This window comes from Vulpes lagopus, chromosome 24 (genome assembly GCF_018345385.1).
Source record: "Vulpes lagopus strain Blue_001 chromosome 24, ASM1834538v1, whole genome shotgun sequence".
Taxonomy (NCBI): Eukaryota; Metazoa; Chordata; class Mammalia; order Carnivora; family Canidae; genus Vulpes; species Vulpes lagopus.
The window spans coordinates 35093973-35117252 of record NC_054847.1 but is presented as its reverse complement, the minus strand read 5'-3'; the positions used below and the strand labels follow the sequence as shown (position 1 = coordinate 35117252).

General features: G+C 44.2%; 1 protein-coding gene across 1 annotated transcript; it reads left to right on the top strand.

Moving 5' to 3' along the window:
• Nucleotides 1-936: 936 nt before the first annotated feature.
• MEX3C (mex-3 RNA binding family member C) lies at nucleotides 937-21927 on the top strand. Its single transcript, XM_041739484.1, has 4 exons — nucleotides 937-1017; nucleotides 1149-1631; nucleotides 2136-2760; nucleotides 18892-21927. Exons 1-4 carry the CDS (start codon nucleotides 937-939, stop codon nucleotides 20115-20117), a joined length of 2415 nt encoding a protein of 804 aa, XP_041595418.1. The 3' UTR covers nucleotides 20118-21927.
• The last annotated feature ends 1353 nt before the right edge of the window (nucleotides 21928-23280 follow it).

The following is a 23280-nucleotide window of genomic DNA, read 5'->3' as shown; positions in this document are numbered from 1 at the left end:
CCAGAGCTTGGTCTACACATACGTTGTTAGGGAAGCAAGGTGCAGGGTTAGAGGAGGTCCAGGGAAACCTTGGAATAACAGGGAAGTTCTCATGTTCGCTAAAATTCTCTGGGCCTTTGCTTGGAGGGGTGGAGCAAACTGAAGTAGGGCTCGTGGCTCGTGCAGCAGCTGGAGAAGCCAGTTGGCTGTGACATCCTGGACGACGGACCAGAGCAGGTGCTCGAGTGGAGTCCGCTCGTGGGAGTCCGGGGTGGCAGCACAGGAGGAACACACCCGCTCGCACAGAGGTCCCAGGTTAGGACTCGGAGGCCAGGCGGGGCTGCTGCTGGACACGCGGCTGGCGCAGGTGAAGGCGCCGCAGCTGCGAGCTGTGGGGGGCGCGTCCCTAAGTGTAAGACGCGCACCGTCCAGGTCCAGACGAAAAAAACTATAGAAACCTACCATCAGTGGTGGTCTACTGACTGCACGTTGAAGGGACGTTCTGAACACGCTGAATCATGTCTATTAACTACATCTCACTTTTTCTAATGGGGTTACTAGAAACCCTAAAACCACACTAGGCTGCTGTCGTCCTCGTGTAGGACCACGTGGGTTAAGACTACCCTGAGACCACGCGGCAGTAAAGCGGGGGAGGGGGTGTAGGTGGGAGCGGGGGTGGAGGTAGGGGTCGGGGAGGGGGTGCAAGTGGAGGTGGGGGCGGGGGTGGAGGTGGGGGTCGGGGAGGGGTGCAGGTGGGGGTTCGGGTTCGGGGAGGGGGTGCAGGTGGAGGTGGGGGCCAGGTGGGGGTGGGGGAGGGGTGGAGGTGGGGTTCGGGGAGGGGTGCAGGTGGCGGTGGAAGCGGGGGATGGGGGAGGCGGGGGAGGGGCTGGGGATGGGAAAGGGGTGGAGGTGGAGGTGGGGGAGGGGATGAGGATGGGAAGGGGGTGGGGAGGCGGGATGGGTGGAGGCGAGGCTGGAGGCAGGTGGGGCAAGGGGGGCAGGGGCGGGCCCCCAGCCCGAGACGTCGGGAAGCCCCAGGTCTGGCTCCTATGGGGCCGCGGAACAATGCACCTGCAGAGGAGACGGCCCCGCGTGGGGTGGCCTGGGCCACACTGGGGAAGAGCGCGTCGCAGGAGGAAACGGCTTAACTTCCTTGAAAAGCCCCAAAGAAGTCGGGTGGAGCTCGAGGGCCCCGCGGCACCTGGGCGGCCCTGGAGGCCGGGTCGGCGGGCGGGGGAGGGCCCGGCCCCGCGGGAGCAGCACCCCGAGCCGCCCAGGAGGACCCCCCCCGCTCCTCCGAGGACTGTCCCCGGGCCCCGGGCCCCGAACGACGGGACCGCGCCCTCGGCACCCGCGCTGCACCCCGAGGCTCCCCGCGCACGGAGGCCGAGCGGGACCCGCGCCGCGGGGAGGCGGGGACGCCCAGGTGCACGCCGCCGCCGCCGCTGCCGCTCGCGCCTGCGCAGACACGCTCTCCGCGCAGCCCGGCCTTCAGCGGCTACCGCGCCTTCCTCCGCCCGCTTTTCCCCGCCCCCAGGCGCCGCGTCACAAAGACTGACGTGCGGAGCGGACAATCACGGCCCCTGTCGGCGGGAGGGGAGCGGACGGAAGGGGAAGGCAGCGGGGCCCGGCCCGGCCCGGCCGCCCAATCAGCGAGCTCCGGGGAGCGGCGGGGCGGGGCCCGAGGCGCGGGCGGGGGCGGGGCCGCGGAGGGGGCGGGCTCCGGGGGCGGGCGCAGCCAATCGGAGCGCGCCGGCCCCGCTGGGAGCGCGGCGTGGGGCGTGGGGCGTGGCCGCCGCGGCGCGCGCCGGGGGCTGGCCGAGGCCATGGAACAAAAGAAGCCCTGAGAGGGGAGCCGCGCCGCCGCCGCGTCCCCACCCACCGCCGGGACCTGCCTGGCCCGCGGCTCGGCCGCACCCCGCCGTCTGCAGGCTCCGGGCGGCCCTGGCGCGCCGCGGCCCCGGGGTCCGCCCCGCCGCCCGCCGCCCGCCCCGCCGCCAGCGCGCCCGCCATGGGCCCCGCCGCCCGCCGCGCCTGACCGCCGCCCGCGCGCCGCCATGCCGAGCGGCAGCTCCGCGGCCCTGGCGCCCCTGCCCCCGCCCGCCGCGCCCGAGCCCGCGCCCGCGCCCGAGCCCGCGCCCGCGCCCGCGCCCGAGCCCGAGCCCGCCGGGGCCGCGCCGCTGCTGCGGGGGCGCCTGGCCGCGCTAGGCCTCGACGACCCCGGCCCCGCCGAGCCCGGCAGCGCCGCCCCGGCCGCGGAGGAGCGCGCCCCGCCCCGCAGGCCCGGGGCCCCGGAGGCCGCGCTGGACCGGGACGCGGACGCGGACGGGGCCGAGGACGGGGACGCGGACGGGGCCGGGGACGCGGACGGGGCCGGGCCGCGGGGGCCGGGGCCGGGGCCGGGGCCGGGGCGGGCGGGGCCGGACGCCGACGAGCCCGACGACGCCGACGAGCCCCGGCCGCCGCTGCTGCTGCTGTCGCCGCCCGCCGCCCCGCACTCGCCGCCGCCGCCGCCGCCGCTGCCGGGCGGGCCCCTGGGGCCGGTGCTGCTGCCCGCCGCCGGCTTCGACGCCCGGGACGCGGCGGGGGCGCTGTACGGGGACGCGGCCGCCCCGGCCATGATGGCGGCCGTGCTGTCCCACGCCTACGGGCCCGGCGGCTGCGGCGCGGCGGCCCTCAACGGGGAGCAGGCGGCCCTGCTGCGGAGGAAGAGCGTCAACACCACCGAGTGCGTCCCGGTGCCCAGCTCCGAGCACGTCGCCGAGATCGTCGGGCGCCAGGGTGAGTGAGTGCCGCGGGGGGCGCGGGCGGCGGTGCTGCGGGGCAGCTCGGGGGCAGCTCGGGTCACCCCCCGGGGGCAGCTCGGGTCACCCCATGGGGGCAGCCCGGGTCACCCTGCGGGGCAGCTCACATCACACTCCGCGGGGCAGCTCGGGGGGCAGCTCAGGTCACCCTGCGGGGCAGCCCGGGGGCGGCCCGGGTCACCCTGCGGGGCAGCGTGGGGGCAGCCCGGTTACCCTGCCGGAGCCCCGCGCATCCCGCCCCGCGCATCCCGTCCGGCGCATCCCGCCCCGCGGTACCCGGGCCGCGCATCCCGGGCCGGGCGGGGCCGGCGCCCCGGGGGGCAGGAGGTGGCGCGGCCCGCCCCGCAGCAGGGGTGGATGCTGCGGCCGCGCAGGTGCGCCCCGGGGCACGCGGCCTCCCCGCCCTCCGCGCCCCCGACGCCGGGACAGCGGCCGGCACCGTAACGGAGCCGAGCCTCCGGGCGCGCTCACACGGCCTCGGCGAATGCGAATCCTCGGCGTTGCGCGCAGACTCCTCCCACGTGGTCCAGACAAAGGACCTGTGTCTGGGGCTCCCGGAGCGGCTGTGCGCTGTGCGCGGGGGGAGGCCCTGTGCCCCGCGCCCGACCCCAGGGCCGGGCGGAGAGCAGCCTCCTCACGGGCAGGTGCGGGGCTCTCGGGGCGAGTGGGGCCGCGACGGCGCTGCCGCCGGGGTGACCTCCCTCCGCCCCCCGGGCGGTGTAAGTGCAGGGCGGGCAGCGAGAGGCCTGTGGGCGCGCTGGGGCCGCGCATCGCCGTGCGCTCCGTGCTCCCCTCTGGGATCTTAATACGAAAACCCCGTCTGCACTCCGGGTAAAGGACACAGACTGCCGAGGACTGCTGCTCCAGGCACCCCGCGAAGCTGGGACCCTTCCACCGACCGTTTATTCCGGTAGTTTGGTAAAGAAGACTCAGATGCCTCGCTTTTTGTTTGTCTTATTTGGGCCGGTTTGGGGAGGGGGGGAGGGTGTTTTTGCGATGCGTGAGATCCTACTGATCCAGGAGAGCGCTGTTTCACCTTACAGGGGATGAAACCGTACCGCCCCCACCTACAAGTCCAGGATGAGTTGGCCATTCGATTAAGAGCATTAAGGAATTGCTAGGTTTCAAGCTTCTATTTTGCCAGGTGTTGATTTTATGGGAGTTGGAAATGTGAGGTCGATTCACACAAACTTGCCGCCCTTAAGAAACTAAAGTTTAATCCAACTAACGTGCGGTTAATGGCACTCTGTGTAGTAGGTGACAGCCCTACCTGTGAGGACACCGACCCTGCAGGGACTTCAGCAAATGGAGACAAAGAATGACCCGGGAACAATGTGAGGATTAGTCTCTAGCTCTAACTAGAAAGTGGGGTTTTATTTATTTATTTATTTATTTAGGCGCTTGGGGTCTTCGAAAGGGTGTGGTAGAAAGGGGCTGGGAAAGTGTGCGTTCAGGCTTGAGTATGAAAGACCTTTAATGCCATACTAGGAGGGCACTTCCGCGGCACAGGCTGCTTGTGGTGCCAGTTGATGGAAACAAAAGAAAAGAACATTGACTTCAGTTTGCCTGAGGGACAAGATAATGAAATCTTTTGTATATTTAGTTTAACACAAACTTTTGTCCTTATCTGTATCGTACTCTTAAAAGCATGAAAAAATGGTCCCTATTTACACAAACTGTTGTCTTTTATACAAATGCATTATTTAAACTGAATTCATTCTGAGTTTTTATTTTGTTCAAGCTATTAAAATAATATTTTATAATGTATTTAATAGCAAATGAGATAAAGTCTTTAGTTTTTCTGTGCTTATTGGGCTGTACTTACTGGTTAATAAGGAAATGTGGTTCTATTTATGTCTTAGGATAGGTAGACAAATTGCTGACTACTCCTCTTACACTTAACATTTCCTAGAGTTGACAGTACTGTTAAAAGCATGTCATCTTCTATCTTCTCTTAAGACCAGAAAGTCTTAACAACCCTTTTCCTACCTCTAGTGGGATCATTGACCCCTTTGCTACCTCTACCCCTCAGCAGCAAGCACCATAATAAAATCTGTAAAGGGCTTTCCCACTCCTATGGAGAACAAGGCAACTTACCACATTTGCACCCTTTCGTTTTTTGTTTTTAAAGATTTTATATATTTTTTTGAGGGAGAGAGCGCCTGCACAAGTGGGGAGGGGCAGAAGGGAAGGAGGAAGAAATCGGTAGCGGACTGCACACTGGGCGTGGAGCCCAATGTGGGGCTCAGTCCCTCGACCACAAGATCGTGACCTGAGCTGAAACCAAGAATCTGATGTGTAACTGACTGAGCCACCCAGGCACCCCTGCATTCTTTTAAAGTGTAATGATTTGTCTTTTGTCTAAGTGAATAAACAAAGCAAATCACTCAATTTACTTGTCTGCTTTGGGTGAACTAAATGTTCATTCTAAACAATTATCCGTTCTTGCCATTTTATTCATTACCTGAAGTCGTAATTTTCTGTTTGCCATCTCTTAATTGGCTTTGGAAATAATTATGACACAGATGGAGACATTTCTGACTTCAGCTCTGAAGCAAAGGGTAGGACAAATGGAATTCTGAGTCATATAGGCTAGAACTCATGTAGATGGCCTCTGGTTCCAGTGTCTTTCAGAAAAACAAACCACTGCTTTTGATAGTGTTGAAAGTTGGCAGTGTTGACCTCATATTTGTACTCCCCAGGAGCCTATGGCCATTTGCAGATGTTAAATTGGCCCCGTCTTTTAGGCTTTGCATCTCATTGAAACCAACCATCCTGTAAAATAAAGCTAGGAAAGGCTTTTGTATGATCAAAGAAGTTTTAGAATATGGACATTGAGGGCGAACCTGATGACAGACTTAAGACTTCATTTTTGTTAAGTGTACTACCTGCAAGACACATTCACAGTGGTTAATAGCAGGTTTAATTTAAGGCAGTGGACTTTGTTCTGCTTTGTACAGTCATTGGTAATCCAGCTGTACTAAAAAGCAAATTAAAGTAGAACTCTATACCTATTCTTAACTACATCGTAAGTAAGTATTGAATGTTATAAATTCAGTTTTTGTAAAAACTTGTAACTCCGGGTTTTCTGTTAAGTGTTTAAGCTTAACGTGGGTCTTCAACTATTTTCATTAGTGAATTTATGCGTATGTTCTCTAGTTTCACAGTTTGGAAAAGTCATCTCCAGCATTTTTTAGTGTACACCCTGTCAAAAAAAATTAAGTTTGTATTCTTTTTTTTTTTTATTATTTTTTATTTTTATTTTTTTTTATATGTTCAAGGGATAGAGCTTTTTTTTTATTTTTTTTATTTTTTTTAATTTTTTTTATTTATTTATGATAGTCACAGAGAGAGAGAGAGAGAGGCAGAGACACAGGCAGAGGGAGAAGCAGGCTCCATGCACCGGGAGCCCGACGTGGGATTCGATCCCGGGTCTCCAGGATCGCGCCCTGGGCCAAAGGCAGGCGCCAAACCGCTACGCCACCCAGGGATCCCAAGTTTGTATTCTTAATGTCTGGATATGTGTAAATAATATGTATGCACTACAAAACATGTCAGAAATTTAAAGAATGAGATAAAAATGGAAATTGGAGTTCTATTTTTTTCCCCCCTGCACTCCAGGGAGTTTCTTATACCCTACTTTGACTATCACTGAGCTAGACCGCTTTGGAAATTGTTTTCTTCTTTATTGAACTATTCTGTTTCCACTAATTCCCAGAGTTTGTGTACATATTCATTTTTTAAGTAAGGACTATGGGGACGCCTGGGTGGCTAAGTGGTTGAGCATCTGCCTGCCTTTGGCCCAGGGCATGACCCTGGGGTCTCGGGATCAAGTCCCAGTCGGGCTCCCTGCGTGGAGCCTGCTTCTCCCTCTGCCTGTGTCTCTGCCTCTCTCTCTCTCTCCCTCTCTCATGAGTAAATAAAATCTTTTTTAAGAAAAATTAAATAAATAATATGTTATAGTGTTTCAAGTTGTCATAAATGCATCCTTTTGACAATTTTCCCCAGTTTTGTGAAGGTAGAACCACTCTTCAGGTTTTAACATAACTGAAATAAGGTGGGTGCTACTTTGTGTATGTTTGTCCAGGAGAAAAAGAGAAACTTTGGTCTTGGCATACCTAAATTCCCTATTCAAGAAGAAATACGCATTTCATAAGGACAAACTGTTTCAGAACAATGCTAAAATACAATGTCTTTTTCTTTTATGAAGGAGAGGGGATTGTTGGCTTTGTCTTTGCCAGCTGCTACAATCTTGCAAGGCTGTCATCCCCATTTTACAGATGTAGAAACTGGAGGTTGGAAAGATACCCTCTTCAAAAATGGAACTTGGATTTTTACATCAGTTTGTTTGACATAAAAGATTAAGTTACTGCCTCTGTATTCAAGCGTTCTGCTCGGGAAGATTAATAGTATTTGGGTTAATTTCTGCCTTAATCATGAGCTTTGGGATACTATATTTCTAGTATGGATAACTTAAAATGTCTTCACTATCCAAATTAATTTACTTAATAAAATTTTGATGTCTCTACTACCCAGAAGACACAGTTATTCTAATATTCTCATTCTCCTGTGCCTAACTAAAGATTCTCTGCTGTTTATAGTTCAGAAAGTTAAGTTGTGTTATATACAAGCTAGCTTTAAAAAACAGATACTGCAACTTCTAGGCTTTAAATTTTAAATTTAGTTGACAATAGTATGTATTAGCCCTGGAACCACTGGGAAAGGGTCAATTATTGTTTGTAAATGGGCGTGGAATCTACTGCCTGTTCTTCCTGCCTTATTCAGCTAATATACTATTTTGATTCACTTGAAGGAAATGGAAAATAAAGTGGTAATTTAAGGGTGTTGGTCAAGTACTTGAGAAGAGTAACACTTCTGTTATAGATTTCTGTTAGAAATTTTTCAACAAAGTTTTTGGTTAGAATTCTGGGTAGCTCTTCTAACATCTTAAGTTTTCAAGAGAAGGTTAGCATTTAGTGATAGTGGTTAATATTTTGTGGATATGGTTTTGAATGAATTTGGTATTTGTACATATTGAAGGATTTAACAACACTTTTGTCTTAAACTGAATACAGAAATGTTTCAGGATGTATGTTTTAATATAAAAACTACCCCCAAATTCCCATAACAGTCTCTGATTGCCAGCAATCAGAAATTAAAGTTTCTAAATTTGATTACTCTGTGCCAGTAACTCACTTTGTGATCTTGGACAAGTCACTTAACCTCCCTAGACTTCAAATACCTCCTCAGCTGGGTGTAATTTTATCTTGCACCTCTAGACACTGAATGATACACAAATAAATTGAAACACATGAAACTTTTAAGTGATAAGCACATGTTTTTGTAAGTTAAATCAGAAATTAGCTTAAACAACTCTCTAATCTTATTTACCTTTCTTGGCTTTAGCAGTTTCACACGTTATATTCTTCTGATGTGAAAGAACTAGACCCAACTGATGTCTGAATGCCTGCTGGCTACATGGCATTTCTGTCCAGATAGGTCTAAATTATATTGTGATAACAAAGCCCAACATCTCAGTATTAATACAGTAAAGGTTTATTATTCACTGGGGCTCTGCTCATTTCAGTCATTCAGGGACATGGGCCAATGCAGTGGCCAGCACTCCAAGTGTGGGCTGCTCTTCCCACATGCAGCGGGTTAAGAGACCCTGGCAAAGCATACGCTGGTCTTTAAATGTTAGATCCAGAAGTAATAATTACGTTTGTTCATATTTCATTAATCATAGCAAGTCGTCTGACCACACCTACCTTCAGGTAGGTGAGAAAGTCCATTATAACCGTGTGCCCACCGAAGAGAGTCAGAATATTCATGAACAGCCATGATGACTACCACAGTATTATTTTATGATCAAAGGGATTATTACAGAATTTTTAATGTAGTGTATGCCATGTAGAATTTGTAATTTAAAGTTGAACTCCCAAGAGAAAAAAGTAGGAAATAATGTTCATAAGATACTAGATAGGTAAGTGTATTTGAAGTTTAAAAACTCCTTTAGAAAAAAAAAAATAAATCTCCTTTAGGAAACTCCAAATAATTTATGGAAAAATCTATTTTAAAACCCCACCGATCTTCAGGTGACTCTAAAGTGATAGTTTTCTTTTTCTTTTTTTTAACTGCATCTTAACACATCCCAGATGGTTTATTTACCATAATTTGTGGGTTTCCTTTTAACTTTTCCCCCCATGTCACTATTAGGTACCATATGGACATCTTCAAATATTAAATGTGGTATTTAAACCTTTAAAATAATTTTCTAGTATTAGTATTACCAAGCCCAGCTATACTAAATTGATTGTATGCACAGCTTAATACTGTTGGGTTAGATGGAGTCTTTATTCCGTGACTGATTGTGAGAATTTTAAGTGTCACTCCAGAACGTTAGCGCCTCTTTGATGCGAGTGTTTGGGATTTAGGAACAATTCATGTGAGCATGGTTTGTTGCCTTTGTCCAGTAAGCAAAAACAAATTCATTGTATGCAGGGAAGCCTGATTTGACTACAATTAAAGTTGTATCGTGGAATTAATAAGACTAGGAGTTGAAATGAAAATTTTTTGAATGAAAACTGCAGGTATAGTTGAAGATCAGCATGAAGTAGTTGGTCTTTTTTGAACATGGTTGGAAGAGAGTATGGAGGGAATGGTTCCAAACAACTAAAACATTTCCCAGAAGAGAAAGTATTGTAAAAGTATTTGCATTTTGGGCTGATCTTCTTATTACTGTTCCTTTTTTCAGTACCATTCTTCTTGCCTTTGACTTCTATCTTTCCATCAGTACCATTTTATAGTATACTGTAGAAAAGGACACTGGAACTTGGAGTTAGAAAACTTGTTAGAGCATTGGTTTCACCATTTGTTTCCTGTGACTTTGGGCAAATCACTTAACCTTGCAGAGTCTCTGTTCTTTTGGGGGGAAAAGCCTTTTCCATCTCCTTGTTCTTCCTGGCCCCTGCTTACCCCCCATTTGTTCAGGGGATCAAGTTTGAGATGTCATTAGTACAGATTCATGGCACAATTGAAAATATAAAGATAAATGACATATGCGAGGTAGGATAGTTTATAAATTTGTTTACTGCCAGATATATAGTCTGAGCAAATGCCAACTGAAACTAAAAATTGTCACTTTATTAAGTTTTCTCAGGGCATACCATTAACTAAATGATCCTCAGTATACTTTTTAAAGTTTACAAATGAATCTGATTCTATTCTGTGGTACCCAAACAGAAGTCATTCTAAGGTTTCTGTTAACATCTCTACAGGACATGAACCTGATTTTAAAATCCCCAGTTAGGAAAACTATTCCACCTTTCATCTCTAGTTTACATCCTCTTCCAGGTGTTTCAGCTTCGGTGAAAGGCCAAATATGAGCCTTTTATTAACGGTTTTAGTCCTCCTGTCTAAGTGAAATAAGAGGGGACATTTTAAACTTAGAGTAACTCCTTAAAAATGGAAAAATAAGGCAGGTTGAGAGGATGGTATACCCAGGAGTTCTCAGTTTACAACTTTGGGCAATTCTGGGCTTCAGTTTTCTTCCTGTATAAAATGAGATTGAACGAGATCATTTCTTATAACTCTTACATTCTGATTTTTGTCCAAAAAGAGTCCCTAAAATCATGCAAAACTACACCGGATTTCAAATTCCCAGTTAGATTGACTTCAGCATATCTCCTCCAAGTTTTGTAAAGTCAGTACTATTGTAACATGTTTTGTACAATCTATAAGTTTTATTTTTAGTAGATAAATTCTATAAGTGTTTTTTGACTTCTATAGAAAATTGTTTGATTTTTCTTTTCTTTTTTTTTTTTTTTTTAAATGATAAACCTTCAGTGTGAGACCGTGTATTACCTCATTGATCTGTTCATGTTCCCACCATACAGATAAGGAAACAGATCTATGGGGATATAAGTAACTTACATAGCACCTCAAGGTAATAGAATTGGAGACTTCAACACTCCTGTCTTTAAGCGGTAGAACAAGCAGACGAAAGTTCAGCAAGGATATAGAAGGTTGGAACACTACCACCAATATAAGAAAAGGAAATAAGAGATTGATATCTGTGCATAAACATGTATAGACATCAATTCCTTCTGGTGCTGGGAGTTGATACAAGTCCATGAGGACAGCACTGAATCTTAATCATGTTTGCATCCGTGATGTCAGTTAAAGTAACTTGAAGCAAAGTAAATACTATTTATTTTATTGAACTGGATTATTGGATTAGACTTGCCATTTTACTATTATTGTCTTGGTTTCCATATTGTGGTAATTGGAGTTTTCTGCTCTCTTGCCTTTATCCCCAACCCTTTACATAAGGAGCCAATCAACCTAAAGTTGACTTTAAGGGCAGTAGACATGTACTTCATTTAAGACATTAGAGATCAATATGAATACTGATAATAACAAAACCAAAATCACGTAAATGAAGCTATATGAAGTGCTGTCAGCTAATCTATAATAAACTGTATTCTTCACAAAAGATTTCAGAGGATTTAGATTAGAAGAGCTCCAAGGACACTTGAACCCTAGAAAGGAAAGCTATTACTTCTAAAATATATTGTGCATTTATGAATAGTTTGCATGGCTAATCTAAACAGTTTCTTTAAACATTCAGTTAAGTTTATGTGTATAAAAAAACACTCTCTTATTGGGATTTAGCTGCTATTCATCAGTCTTTGAAGATATAATACTGAAATTGAGTCCCTGAAAAGTTAAAGGAGTTCTTGAGTAGTGTGTCTAGACTAGCCCACGAGGAAAAGGACCTCCTTCGTTAATTCTGATATATCGTGGAACATGAAATAATACACTTCTTTAGTGCTTTTAGAGAAATACAGTATGGAGTAATAAGAGGAGTTTGAGGTTATTAAGACAACATGGGTTTTAGATATGACTTTCCAGCTGGGAGAGCTTAACCAATTCAGTTAAGCTTTTTCCTTCCTTGCTTAAAACGCAATTATGATAATTAGAATATATCTAGAAGAGTTTGGGAAACTGAAAAGTATGCTACAAATTTGTATTACTTCAAAGCTAAGGGTATTGGATCATTTTACTCAGGAGATACTTGAAGAAGTGTTTTGGGGACTGGTTGGGTAGTCTAAAAAGTTACCCCTTACTGAGACACACCTACTTGAGTAATGGGCATTGTAATAAGCATTTTTAATACATGATTTCACTTAATCCTTCCTTGCGAAAAACCAAGTGAGAGAAGTGTCTTTAATCATAGTTCCTCACCCATGAAGGAGAGATAAGGTTTAGTGACCTGCTAAAGGTCACAACACGGGTTAGCGATGCCAAAGTCTGTGATCCCAGCCATTACTCAACCTACCTTTCCTTGAGGAGGGGAAGAATAGGGGTGTGTGTGTGTGTGTGTGTGTGTGTGTGTGTGTGTGTGTGAAATAAGGTAGTATCCGATTGTCCCAAATGCTTTTAAGACCAAAAAAAAAAAGTGACCGTATTTTCTAGGAGAAGAGGGTCTTCGTCAGAAAATGTAAGCCTCGGGAAGGACCTAGAGATTGAATGACCGAACATGGAAACTAGGAGTAACTGGTGATAGATTAGAACCCAGGCCTGCAGAACATCAGTTTTCTGCTTCTTCCATTGTTTGCTTTAAACTGTGCCTTGGAAGGTTTCATATGTGGTAGCTGTAATAATGAGTCCTTACCTTTGTACTATTCTTGAGTTCATGGAGCCCTTCACATAAACAGCCTCCTCTTCCAAAAAGGCCATCCTTGTTAACTCAGAAGCTATAAGGTGCAGAGAGGAAGCACCAGGAGGGTTCTGCATATTACTTAGGGAAATATCTGAGCAGATACAAAAGAGGAACAAGACGTGTTTAGGAGACAGTAAAGTCTGGAAGAAGGTAGGTTATGGCTACTTGCTGGGAAAGGGACGGTTAGGGGAAGATTTTAACGTCAAGCCAAGGAGTTCTAATTTTCTCAAAGCTACTCATGGAGTGTTCACTCCCCCTTCTTACTCAAACTGTGTGTGTGCGCGCGTGTGCGCACACACACTGATATCCTAGGGGGAACTTTTGAAGAAAAGTACGTGCCAAGGATGACACAAAGTGAAAATATACGTAAAATGCAACTTTGGTGTTTGTAAGGGTTTTAACTTTCTCCAACCGCCTTATACACGTAGGATATATGTAATTTATGAAATGAATAGAAAATACAGTGGATTTCTGGAAAACAGAGTACTCTGTCAAAAATCAGCAGCACTTCCCTTAACATTTGGGGCTTCTATCTTTAAAAAAAATAAAACAGATTCTTTGTACCTACAAGATAGAATTTAAACTCTCTTGCCTGACGCTGAAGCCACTGTGCGTGGTAACTTGTTAGGGCAGCATTAGAAAACTAAAACAGATAGTAAGCACAATTAAATAATAGGAAAATATTCCTGGATTAAGCCTTCCATTTTCCTTCTGCCTCCTAGAGGCTTTCTACTTTCTTGCCTTGAGGTCTCTTGGGCAGGTCACACCCTGTGTGGATTGTTTGTTTGCTTTCTGTCAGGCTAGCCCGAGCACAGTACATCTCTCTACTACTTTAAGACTTTTTTGTGATACCACCACCCCATCCCCCAGCAAAAGAATATTTGGCTTTGCAGCCCTTGGTACACGTATTTTACTGAAATATTTGGAACATGTTGAATTTTGCATTTTTTTTTCTTTTTAAATGTTGATTGCAACCTTACTAAATTGATACTATGACCCTCCGTTTGAGAAACACTGAAGATCCCATCTGATCAATTCCTTTTCTTCCTTTTAATTCCTCTCCCCCTTGGTAGCTGAGGCATCTGGTAGAAGAGGTTCTCTTTACTCTGGAAAGTAAGACGGGACCTTTGCTGTACCAGGGAGTGCGAGGACAATAATTCTAGCTGCAGCTGATGGGTTTTAAGGCAAAACACAGCTCTAGCCACAGTGATCTAGAAAGAGGGAATGGATTCTTATACCAGGGGTAAGTTGGAGACTTTTTTATCTGGGGGATTTGCTTCCAAATCAAAATAAAATTACAACTATGAAACCTAGTGCTATCCTAGTTCTTAACATCTACACATTCTGGTGCACAGCTTGACACGTGTTGGTTTTTGTCTGTAGTTAGAAGAAAACAATTGTTAGTTCTCACCTCTTAGAATTAAAAAGCCTTATTCAGATTTGAAGTTATGGTATCATTTGCTCTGCTGTTCAGACAATTTAAAATAATGTCAGTACTAGCCATTGTGTAATTGATGTGCTAAGTCTAGTAAAATGTGTCCTTTTCTTAAAGGTTTTCTAATTTAATTATATTTCTTGAAAAAAACTAATGTATTTGTATGGTTCAAAATTATTAAAAATTAGAGTGTAAAGGAAAATTAAGTGTCCCTCCTACCTTGTCCCCCCTAAGTCAACCAGTTTTGTGACTGCATAGTATACCATTTTATAGCTGTACTGGCCGCACACCAGTACAAACAAGTAATATAATACCAAGATCATTTTGCATCTGTGCAAGTATTTCTACAGAATCGATTCTGTGAGTGAGATTGTAGGGGCAGAAGGATCCATGCAGTTGTAATTTTGATAAATAATATAAAGTGCCCTCGGACAGTTTGTATTCTCAGCAGCTAAATATGGAGGTCCTTTTCCCTGTTCTTACTAGCTCTGGTTTTGATATTTGTTTTGACATTTGATAATCTTATAGGTGGAAAAAGATACTTCAGTTCATGTGAAAATAGGAATTTTCATGGTCCATAACCATTTATATATTTTCTTTTCTGTGAGCTGTTTCTTTTACCTATTGGGGATGAGGGGGGGTTGCTCTTTTGATACATAGGACAGGGGTATGTGTGTAAAAGAGAAAATAGCCATTCTTGGTGTTTATTGTAAATAATTATTTCTTCCCATCATTTTTAGTGACTTTTGCCATGCAGCAATTTAATTTAAAGTGCAATCTAATTTATCTGTACTCTTTGGCTTCTGAGGTTTGGCTACTCTGAGATTATAAATTCTTCCATGATTTTTTAAATATCTTAGACTTTTTTTTCTTAAGATTTTTATTTATTCATGAGAGACACGGAGAGAGGCAGAGACCCAGGCAGAGGGAAGAAGCGGGGGAGCCCTATGGGGACTGGATCCTCGGGATCACGTCCTGAGCCCAAGGCAGGTGCTCAACCGCTGAGCCACGCAGGCGTCCCTATCTTACACTTTTCAAATTGAAACTCAATCTAAAATACTCAAAAGCTTTTTAACCTTCTTCACCTGTAAAATAGTAAAACAAGTTTGTTTTTTCTTTAGTTTGTTTTGCCTATTTAGAACTCTCCCTATTCCAATTGTTCCCAACTTTAGAATATATATAGTCTAGAAATCATGTGTTGGTTGTTTGAAACTCAGAATATGGATCGATATTCCTATAGAACCAATCCTATGAGTGGTTCTAATATGAGATTTCCTGTATTCCTAATCTGAATTGAAGATACTGTGTTAAAACTGTAGTCTTAAAAAATTTAGGAGAGCGAACAAATACATTCTTCTCTTTTTGTTGGTAGTGGCTTAAAGGGGTTGGCTTTGCAATCTTCCCCTTACCTCTACCCTGATCTGCAAAACCTACAGACACTGTCCTTTGGGGCAGGATAGGCCTGTCTTACTCTCCTATCCCAGAAGTGGTTCCTGCTCAAAGTGTTCATCTTCTGTCTTCCTACTGAGCCAATTATTAAACACCTCTTTATTAGTACCGACCATAGGCCAGATAGTGTTTTGTGTACCTTTAGGCAGATTTTTAATACCTGCTCAGTATTAAACAACAAGTATTCTACTAAGGTGCAACTCACACTTGCTTATAGTTTCGAAAGTATTTGTTTGGAGAAGTTTACTTAATTAGGCTTTCCTAGTGATCACTGTCAGTAAGGGTTGAGGGGGCTAACCCCAGACCCTTTGGTTATTTCTCCCTTTGTCCATATAGAAATTGCCTGGTGTTTTTCTGCAGGATGAGCAGGACCTTCTTCCTTAGAAATGTGATGCCAACAGACTGCCTTCTTGTTAAGTTGTAGCCCAGAGTATCTGAATAATAACAATAATTCCCCTGAATGTATAGGGTGAACAGTTAGTTTTTTGTTCACATTAGTCTTTCTTAGGCAGCTCTCCATCAGTCATAAATTGACTGGGCCAGTTGGAAGTGCTCTCAGTTCACAGCCCAAAGCAACACCCTTCTGTGCTGAATTGAGAGTCTTTAGAGATTCAGTCTGTATAAATAAGTAGATACAAGAGTTTATTGCTTGCATCTTCTGACTCACTGTCTTTGTGGAACACAAGCAGTAACATTGTCTTATAGTCAAAAGTTACACTACCAACTTAATCTTCTTGCAGTTCATTATAGATATAAACTTAAGCAGCATTCTTTATATTTAAAACTTTAAAGTAGTATAAATTCAACTCATTGTAGTAATTCTTGATAGCCCCAAAACCACCCCGTTCCCTTGTCCCTTCTTATCTCACCCATTTACTGCACTAATTCTTTCTTTGCAGTTTGCTTTTAGCTGCTCCCCACCAAGTCTTCTCAAATAAATGTAATTTTGGATTAGGGTAAACCTGACTCTCAAAGTGTTTTCATGATAGGTACCTACGATCCAGCAGTGAGGGGGGAAAAAAGTCATTTCTTTGTAACTTTAACAGTTTGTTGGAAGGGGGAACAGGTATGGGTTAAGATCCAAATGTCCAGTGGTACGTTGAGTAAAGTTATGTTGAATATGTTATCATTGAATTAGCATAATCAACTCCTTTCAACAAGGTTGCATTAGCAATATGGGGCCAAAATATGGAAGTCTTGAAAAGCTTAGCAAAAAAAACTTAGATGCAAAGCAGGATGTGTAGGAAAGGCCCAGTATCTTTATACAGAAAACTGATGTTTGTTTCAACACATGTCGTATGGGCCCCCCAGAGGCATATACTACTTCTAGTCAACCACCCCGTGGTTTGGGAATGCTTAGGAAGGGCACACAAAGCATTCTTGGGGGATAGGAACTTCACAGAGGATGAAACATCTAAACAAAAATCTGAATGGCCAGCAGGAATTGAACAGAGGTGAGGATGAAGTGGCAAGGACAAAGGAAGATTGTAGTCATGGAAGCAAGGAAGCATGGACAGGAGTTTAATAGGATAGAAGCACTGCAGAGTTAAGAAGTGAAGAAGGGGGAAAGGAGAGCAGTGAAGAGATACATCTGGAAGAGAGGTAATCAGGTCCCAGGTAAACAGGGGCCTTGTGTGCCACATTGTTTGGACTGTATCCTTGTGGTAAAAGGGAGTCATTAAAACACTTTATGCAAAGAAGTGGTCTCTTGTTTTATTTCGAAACCGTCAGTTGACTAAAATGAATACAGAAAATGGTTTGGAGTAAGATGAAAGGGGAGGCGAGACCTGGGGCAGGGGGCGTCGCAGTTAGGCAGGTTAGAAATGATGTATATGAAGACTTAGTTTTTATAGATTATTAACTTATTGGGGGCAAGCGGGGGGGGGGGGAACATTTTAAGAAAAAGACCACCCAAAGTGTGACATGTGTCTTTAAGAGCACCTGGCATCTTCATTTTGAGGAACCTAAGAATAACATATATTCATGAGAACAGATCTATTCTAGCAAGCTTCACATTAAGATCTTTGAAAAGTATAACCCCAGAATTCTATGCCTTAGTTGTCTATTAGACATTTTAAGTTACACTTTGAAGCCCTCTAATCTCACATAGTTGGCACTGGTAATAGGCGATTGCAGTCAAAAGTTAAAGAATTAGGAATAGTTATGAATATGTATCTCAGATATTTCAGCTTCAATGCATTTAGGATTTGGGCCAAAGGCTTTTCTTTGAGAATGGGTTTGTCTGAGTAGTCTTTTAATAAAATCACATTTAATGCCCATGTTCCATACAATTTCCAGTGTTTCTTTTGAATTTAGCAAGAATTTTACAGTGAATGCAGAGTCATTCTGTTAGTTTTTTACCCCAGGCCTTAACAGTTGTGTCACACATACATAATTCAGGACCACTTTTTTTTTTTTCTTTAAGGTACACATCTTTATTGAGATTTTCTTTAAAAAAAAAAAAAATTTTATTTATTAGAGAGCATGAGCTGGGGGACGGGCAAAGGCAGAGGCCCACTCCCTACTGAGTATGGAGCTGAACACAGGGCTGATCCCGGGACCCTGAGATCCTAACCTGAGCTGAAGTCAGATACTTAACCAGCTGAGCCCCCTAGGGCTACCCCTTTATTGAGATTTTCAAAAATAATCAGCTTAATTTTCATACAAGTACAGTGTCTTTTTGCATTCATACTTCACTGATTTATGTCCTAATTTAGTTAGTGCAGGAGTACGACTAGTATAACCAGATATGGGGATATCTTAGCCTCAAATTCAGTTGATGGGAGCAGATGTGAGATGACCTTTGAACCATGAACACTTTGCTCATCATGAGGTTTATTAGCGGAGAGAGTAACATTAAAATACTGGAAGTCTGTTAACTGCTTAGAGCTGTCTAAAATTTGAGCTGCTCGGACTGACAAAAAGACCATAGATGTTGAAGTGAGAGTAGGTAACTGTTTTCGTAAGCTTCATTTTCCTTAGCAATAAAAGGAGTGAAGTAACCTAGTCCTAGAGGGCTTATTGTTTAGATTGAATGAGACAGTAGATGCTCAATGTCTTCCATGTGCATTAGTGGTTTTTCTTTGCCACCAACATCCTGCCAGGGAGTTAGTTATTACTGACATGATTCTGGAAGTCAGACCTGCCTCTGGTCTGGCTTGCTTGTAGCAGAGGATTCTGGACATTGTTTGCAGTGCCTGATAACAAGAAGGGAAACTTAAGGTGTGACTTCTAAGATCTCCCAGTAGAGGCGCTGCCTCTTCCAAATCGGAAGGCCAGCAGACAAGTCTACTTGGGGATGGGGAAGCATTTGTGGAGTCGGGATAGCTCTCTCATGCTCTAGGGACAAAGATTTTACAATAAAGAAAGAAAAAGCTAAAAACAAACAAAAAAACGGCCCAGAAGCATACATTTAGCCTGAAAGGAGCTTTCTGTGATTTGACTTTATTAATATTATTGACATAAATGTTGATTCTTATGAAATATTTTCTTTCTAACAGGTTGTAAAATTAAAGCACTGAGAGCCAAGACAAACACGTATATCAAGACACCTGTTCGTGGTGAAGAGCCCATTTTTGTTGTCACTGGACGGAAAGAAGATGTTGCCATGGCCAAAAGAGAGATTCTCTCAGCTGCAGAGCACTTCTCCATGATCCGTGCATCTCGAAACAAAAATGGCCCTGCCCTGGGAGGGCTGTCATGTGGTCCAAATCTGCCAGGTCAAACCACCGTTCAAGTGAGGGTCCCCTATCGTGTGGTGGGATTGGTAGTTGGACCCAAAGGAGCAACTATTAAGAGAATTCAGCAGCAGACCCACACGTACATAGTAACTCCAAGCAGAGATAAGGAGCCTGTCTTTGAAGTGACAGGGATGCCCGAAAATGTTGACAGAGCACGAGAAGAAATAGAAATGCATATTGCCATGCGTACGGGAAACTATATCGAACTCAATGAAGAAAATGATTTCCATTACAACGGTACCGATGTAAGCTTTGAAGGTGGCACTCTTGGCTCTGCGTGGCTCTCCTCCAATCCAGTTCCTCCCAGCCGCGCAAGAATGATATCCAATTATCGAAATGATAGTTCCAGTTCTCTGGGAAGTGGTTCCACAGATTCCTACTTTGGAAGCAATAGGCTGGCTGACTTTAGTCCCACAAGCCCGTTCAGCACAGGAAACTTTTGGTTTGGAGATACACTACCATCCGTAGGCTCAGAAGATCTTGCAGTTGACTCTCCTGCCTTTGACTCTTTACCAACATCTGCTCAAACTATCTGGACTCCGTTTGAACCAGTTAACCCACTCTCTGGCTTTGGGAGTGACCCTTCTGGTAACATGAAGACTCAGCGTAGAGGAAGTCAGCCATCTACTCCTCGTCTGTCTCCTACGTTTCCTGAGAGCATTGAACATCCACTTGCTCGAAGGGTTAGGAGCGACCCACCTAGTACAGGCAACCATGTTGGCCTTCCAATATACATCCCTGCTTTTTCTAATGGTACCAATAGTTACTCCTCTTCCAATGGTGGTTCCACCTCCAGCTCACCTCCAGAATCCAGACGAAAGCACGATTGTGTGATTTGCTTTGAGAATGAAGTTATTGCTGCCCTAGTTCCATGTGGCCACAACCTCTTCTGCATGGAATGTGCCAACAAGATCTGTGAAAAGAGAACGCCATCATGTCCAGTTTGCCAGACAGCTGTTACTCAGGCAATCCAAATTCACTCTTAACTATATATATATACATAAATACTATATCTCTATATGGACTCGTAAAGGCATGGGTATAATGGTACCCCCAGTAAACTTCCTAATGAATTCTTATGACTGTTATCAGGCTTTATTGGGATTAGGCTAAAGTTGTTAGTAAACTTATAAAAGGCTGCTATGGTAACACTAAACCTAAGTGGTCTCTTGTCTATTAGTTTGGTTTGAATTATTAATACTATCCTGTAGACCCAGAGACATAGCTTGTATAAGAATTGTTAAAACTGAAGTTCAGCTTGGCTGAGTGAAGATAATCATAGGTTGTGTGAGCCTATGAGAAAAGTATATACGTCTAGATTTCAAAACAATGGGTCCCAAAGCCTAACCACATTAAGAGTTTATGGAGGGTACTTGGCATTACAGATGATTCAGACACTTCCAGTGCTGCCTTCTTTACACTGCCAGTTTTGACAAAACAGGTTCGTTTTTTATTTTACAACAACTTATGCCTAATTCTGCAGGATTGCAAGTAACTTTTTAATGCATTGTGATTACTTATTGGTAATAATAGGGCTGATGGCAGTTTACTCGATCACTGGTTATAATTTGGGACAAAAACTGCTACATTGACCTTCATCTCGCCCAGAATGCTCACGGCTGGTATGATCAGTGGATCAGGAATGCAGTTGTGTTGATTGTGAATTCCTACCCATTGCCTCCCGGTGAATGTGGAAATGGCCACCTGGGTTTTCCCATTTCAGGAAGGGCTTTGGGATGCACCTATATTGGCTAATAATTGAGGATGCGAACATTCCATTCATTAGTCTGATCAAGCTGTTGATTAATTTTTAGACTATAGATCAAAATGTGAAACATTTTATGTTCAATCCATATTTGTCTTGCACATTATAAATATATTTTTATTTTTTAGTAATTTAGGGGAGGGGGAGGGAGAGAGGGATAATAATGACCTTAGCATACTTTACAAAAGCAGCTGTGATGACCTTCAATCAGTTTACTTCATTTCAAAACTATTTCCAATCACAAGGAAAGATTTCTTTAAGATACACTTTTACATTTCACCTGTGGATGTCTATAACTTCATCCTCAGTATGTTCCCAAATCTGTGCTGGCATTGAAAGGACAAAACAATATACCGGTGGGTTTTTCTACTAATTATTTTTTGAAGCGTTATTTTCCCAACACAAAAGAGCTTTTTTTCTCAATATAACAAAAAAATTGAAAATCCTATGTGTATTGAATAGTAAATAGACAAATTTTATTTTTTATTTCCACTTGAAGAGTTACATTTCGTATAAAAGTTTACAAATAACGGTTTTTATTTTGATTTTTTCAGTATAAAAATTGCCTTGATGGCATATTATGATGTAATGCTAATTGCTTGTAGGATAGTTAAATGTCAGTATTGAAACCTAATCTTTAGCTGCCGTCTTGTAGATATGAACGAATGTTCACCAAGCATGTATTTTGTATTTTGTTGCATTGTACACTGCAACTAATAAGCCAAGGAATCGACATATATTAGGTGCGTGTACTGTTTCTAAAAACCACAAACTAAGAATGATAAATTATCAATATAGTTTAGTATTTGCTAATTTTACTACACTCTTTTGTTATGTATATGTAGGGAAGTCATAGGGATTATAAATTCAATTTGAGTAAAGTTTAAAACCATATATTTTATGATAAAGGGCCTTTAACTTAAGATGGCCAAAGCACTGATATTATATATTTGCTGTAAAGAGAATTATAAGAGTTTTATTTTTCTGATATTAAAAGTTACTTAATAAAGACTTGTTTCCATTAACTTGAATGTATTCTCCTTGGTGTTTTTCATGCAGCCACTAGTTTAGACTGGAAGACAGCCATTTGCCAGAATCGAATGTTTTCTTGTACAGTTTCCCCTCTGCCAAGCCAGCTCTCTTTGTTCATTCTTGGAGTGTGTGTGTGTGTGTGTGTGTGTGTGTGTGTGTGTTCTTGGTGTTAAATGCGTCGCAGTAGACCACAATTACTAGTAACCTAATTGTAAACGAAATAATAAATGACTTTTTATACATTAATGTTAACTAAAATCCTGAATCCATTTAGACTCAGTTTCTAGCCTTTGTTACAGATTTTTGTCTTTTTATCACTAAATGTAGAAAACGAATTTCTCTGATACGAAGGTACAAGTTTTTTAAACTTTCAGTTGCGAAGTACCTTCTGGAAGGTTTGTAATTGATAAAAATATTACTCCATTACTGAAAAGATTTGATACCAGTTGGAGTAAATTGTTGCCAATAAAAGTAAGAATAAAGACCTTTCTAAGACATTTTGAAGAAACCAAAATTCTGTTCATTCTTAGGGATTTTACACGCCCATTGTGAGAGTCTTTTCACGGTAGTTGTTGGACAGAAATTCTTCGACTGCTAGAAGCCTGGAGAACATAGATTTGATGGCGGGTAAGATCACTGCCCTAGAATTGCTTTGCGAGTTTTAGGATTAACTTCTACAAGTATGAAGTTTAAATGTTTGGGCGTGTTACGGTGCTGTGGTCTGGCCCCTCTGGTTTGCAGGTTTTCTGTGCCACTTCAGTTACCTGTGGTCAGCGGCTGTCCAGCCTGCGGCCAGGTGGCCCTCCGCAGCCCACCACAGCATCACAAGGCCTGCATCATTCCCCTCGCCTCACCTTACCACGTAGGCACTTTCTCATCCCATCGCAGGAAGAAGGGTGGTAATCTGAGAGCCCACATTTGCATTACTCTTGGTTTAGAGCATTTGTTATAATGGTTTTATCATTCTTCTTAATCTCTTACTGTGTCTAATTTACAAATTAACCTTACCCTAGGTACGCATGTTTAGGGAGAATCAGAACATTTAGGGTTCAGCACTAGCCGTGGTTTCCCACATCCACTTGGGGTCTTGGAACCTATCCCCCTCAGATGGGGGGGAGCCACCTCCCAAAGAAAGAATAACTTTTCTTCAAATCCGCCATACGTTCCCTCTTGGATATCTTCCAGTAATTATTCCCTTAAAGGATCTTCAAGCTGGCCATGTGAAATAATTGAAAATTGTGAAAGAATTAAATTTTCCTGCCATTTGGGACTTTCTATGCTGTCTTTGTTTAATGTTTACCTGCTTTTACATTTTAAAGGTAGCATTTGTATGACAATGCAAGAGAACTTCC

Bases quoted from the DNA above. Each gene is read 5' to 3' on its own strand.
- MEX3C (XM_041739484.1), top strand. From the start codon at position 937: ATGGGTGGAGGCGAGGCTGGAGGCAGGTGGGGCAAGGGGGGCAGGGGC. The intron at 1,018-1,148 runs GTCTGGCTCCTA...AAAGCCCCAAAG, and splicing joins GAGACGTCGGGAAGCCCCAG to AAGTCGGGTGGAGCTCGAGG. The intron at 1,632-2,135 runs GCGAGCTCCGGG...CCCGCGCCCGAG, and splicing joins CCGGCCCGGCCGCCCAATCA to CCCGAGCCCGCCGGGGCCGC.